This window comes from Capricornis sumatraensis, chromosome 4 (genome assembly GCF_032405125.1).
Source record: "Capricornis sumatraensis isolate serow.1 chromosome 4, serow.2, whole genome shotgun sequence".
In the NCBI taxonomy this organism is placed as follows: domain Eukaryota; kingdom Metazoa; phylum Chordata; class Mammalia; order Artiodactyla; family Bovidae; genus Capricornis; species Capricornis sumatraensis.
The window spans coordinates 38,345,251-38,347,886 of NC_091072.1; the positions used below are offsets into that span (position 1 = coordinate 38,345,251).

Here is a 2,636-nt window from a genome sequence, read left to right on the forward strand (position 1 = left end):
AGAGATGGATTCAGAGATATGCAATAAAGCTGAATAAACAGATGAATAATTTGTTAACAGAATTCAATTTTTAATGATTTTTCTCAAAACAAAAAAGCCCCAAACCTCAGAGCCGTAAGCAGAAGTGAGTCAATGTGGAAACCCTGACTTCCTGCAAACCTCTTCCTTTATAAAAAGCAGACACTTGGGTCTGTGACCCTGCGTCCATAGATGAAACACCCTCAAATTACTCCCAGGCCATAACTGAACACCTCTAGTAGGGACTTCCCAGGTGGCGCAGTGGTAAGGAAACACAAGAGACGGAGATCTGATCCCTGGATTAGCAAGATCCCCTGGAGTAGGAAATGGCAACCCACTCCAGTACTCTTGCCTGGAAGATTCCATAAACAGAGGAACCTAGTGGGCTGCATTCCATAGGGCCTGCAAAGAGTCAAACCAGACTGAGCACAGTACCACCACCAGTCGGAATACAAGTCTTTTCTCGCTACTTGTTTTTCAAACTCTTTCCCAGATCTCCTGCCTGATTCAGGTGTGCCATCAGACACTGCCGGGTTGACCTGGAATCCAGAAAGCTCCTCTTCCATCATGAGGCTCCTGTACCTTCTCTTCCTCTTACTCATATGTCTTATCCAGACGGTATCAGGTAACTGGCGGCTACGCTGGCTCCAAACTTGGAGCCTGGAGTAGGGAAAGTCAGGTTGATTCCTCATTCAGTGATATGCTGAAATACATAACAACTGAAAAATATATCTGAAAGAAGTATGCGTATACAATATGCTCCATTTCTCAAATAAGGAAAGAGAAGCTTAAAGTGAAAAATAGTCTCCCACGATTGCCCTTAACTAGTTGGTACTAAGTCCATAAATTGTAATGGTGATAGATAGACTTTACAGCTTACAAATCATTTCCACGTGACTAACAGCAACACTAATAGTAATAGCAAATGATATTGACCACTTCCTCTTTACTGAGACACTGAAACTTTTAATGTCTTATCCCAAATGTATTCCTCATAGCAGTATTTATGGGATAGGTGTTTTTAGCCCCGTTTTACAGCTGGGATTTAGAAATAAAGTAATTTGTTCAAAGTTGTGCCGGCTGTGTGTAGGGAGGACTTTAACACAAGCCCAAGTGGGTTTGATTCCAAAGACCACATTTTTATTAAACATTCAACAATCTTAAAAAACAAATTTACTTACTGAATTATATAAACAAAAAATTTATATAGTTGTTTATATACCCCATGGACTGCAGCCTACCAGGCTCCTCTGTCCATGAGATTTTCCAGGCAAGAGTACTGGAGTGGGTTGCCATTGCCTTCTCCGATGTTTATATATATAAATATATAATTTTATATATTTGTTTATATATAAACAACAAATACTTTAGCTTGAGTGTGATCTGTGCATCACTTGGGACATACTTATCCTACAAGGTTATTTGTTGTTCACCTGCAATCCAAGCTAAACTGGGTGTCCTGCATTTTCCCTGCAACCCTCCTCATGTGACAGCATGCTCCAAGCTGTGCTATGGTGACAGGGCCTCCAGATCTTAGCATCTTAAAAGAGCCAAAGTTAATTCTTGCTCAAATGATGCCAACCCGGGAGGGCCCGCATGTTCTGATCAGACCCCCCACCCCCGAGGAGCAGCCACCACTGCGGGCGCTGCTGGTCCTGTGTCCCAGCAAGGTGCTCTCAGGACTCTTGTGCTGGGGATTAATGGCCCCAGCCCTGAAGGGAAACATCAGTTCCGCTCAGAATTCATTAACCAAGCAGGTCCAGTTGTTTAGTCACTCAGTTGTGGTCCACTCTTTGCGACCCCATGGACTGTCGCCCATAAGGCTCCTCTGTCCATGGGATTCTCCAGGCAAGGATACTGGAGTGGGTTGCCATTCGCTTCTCCAGGGGATCTTTCTGACCCAGGGATCGAACCTGTGCCTCCTATGTCTCCTGCACTGGCAGGCGGATTCTTTACCACTGAGCCATCGGGGAAGCCCCATAGACCCTGTTTAAGTGAATGAACACGATCACCTTCCTATAGAACAATTTATGGCCCCTTCTCAGCTTTTCTACAATTTAAAAAAGTGTGGAAAAACATTCTAAGCTGGTAGGTCACACCAGACCAAGGAGGGTGCCAGTTGTGTCCCTGTGGACTGTAATTTGGAGTTCCTTGCTGTACAAGATGAATTCTGGTAGCTTCAGTTACACATGCCTTACTTATTTGTTTCTTTTCCACCTCCCCTTCCTTTATAGGGAAAGGAAAAAAGAAAAACCTTGAATGTGAGAAAATGGGTGGTGCCTGCAGGTATCAGAACACGCACGGGTGTGTCATCCTGCCTGGAGAGTGCCGGAGTCGGAAGAAACACTGCTGCAGACTCTAGTTTCAGCATCAGAGCGTCCACAGCAGCACGAGACACTCCCCACCTCTGAGTCCTGTTTAAAAAGAGCCGCTGCTCACTCGGGTCCTGTGGGGTCTTTCTGAGTGCACGAGGTCATGAACTGGATGGGAAGGTTGGCTGGAAGTCTGGTCACACCACTCGTTAGCTGACTCACGCTGGACAGGCCTTGCCTTTCCTAGCTCTCAGTCTCTGCTCCTGTGACTGCTGAAATGGATGTTCCCCACAGCCTAATTTTGTT

The 2,636-nt window shown here is 45.2% G+C and overlaps 1 protein-coding gene across 1 annotated transcript; it reads left to right on the top strand.

The window, feature by feature from the left end:
• Positions 1-585: 585 nt before the first annotated feature.
• On the top strand, positions 586-2,380 carry LOC138077715 (beta-defensin 33-like). Its single transcript, XM_068969855.1, has 2 exons — positions 586-643; positions 2,253-2,380. The coding sequence occupies exons 1-2, from the start codon at positions 586-588 to the stop codon at positions 2,378-2,380; spliced, it is 186 nt and encodes a 61-aa protein (XP_068825956.1).
• The last annotated feature ends 256 nt before the right edge of the window (positions 2,381-2,636 follow it).

Excerpts from the sequence above, each read along its gene's own strand:
- LOC138077715 (XM_068969855.1), top strand. The coding sequence starts at position 586 with ATGAGGCTCCTGTACCTTCTCTTCCTCTTACTCATATGTCTTATCCAG. Across the intron at positions 644-2,252 it reads TCTTATCCAGACGGTATCAG|GGAAAGGAAAAAAGAAAAAC; the intron begins GTAACTGGCGGC and ends CTTCCTTTATAG.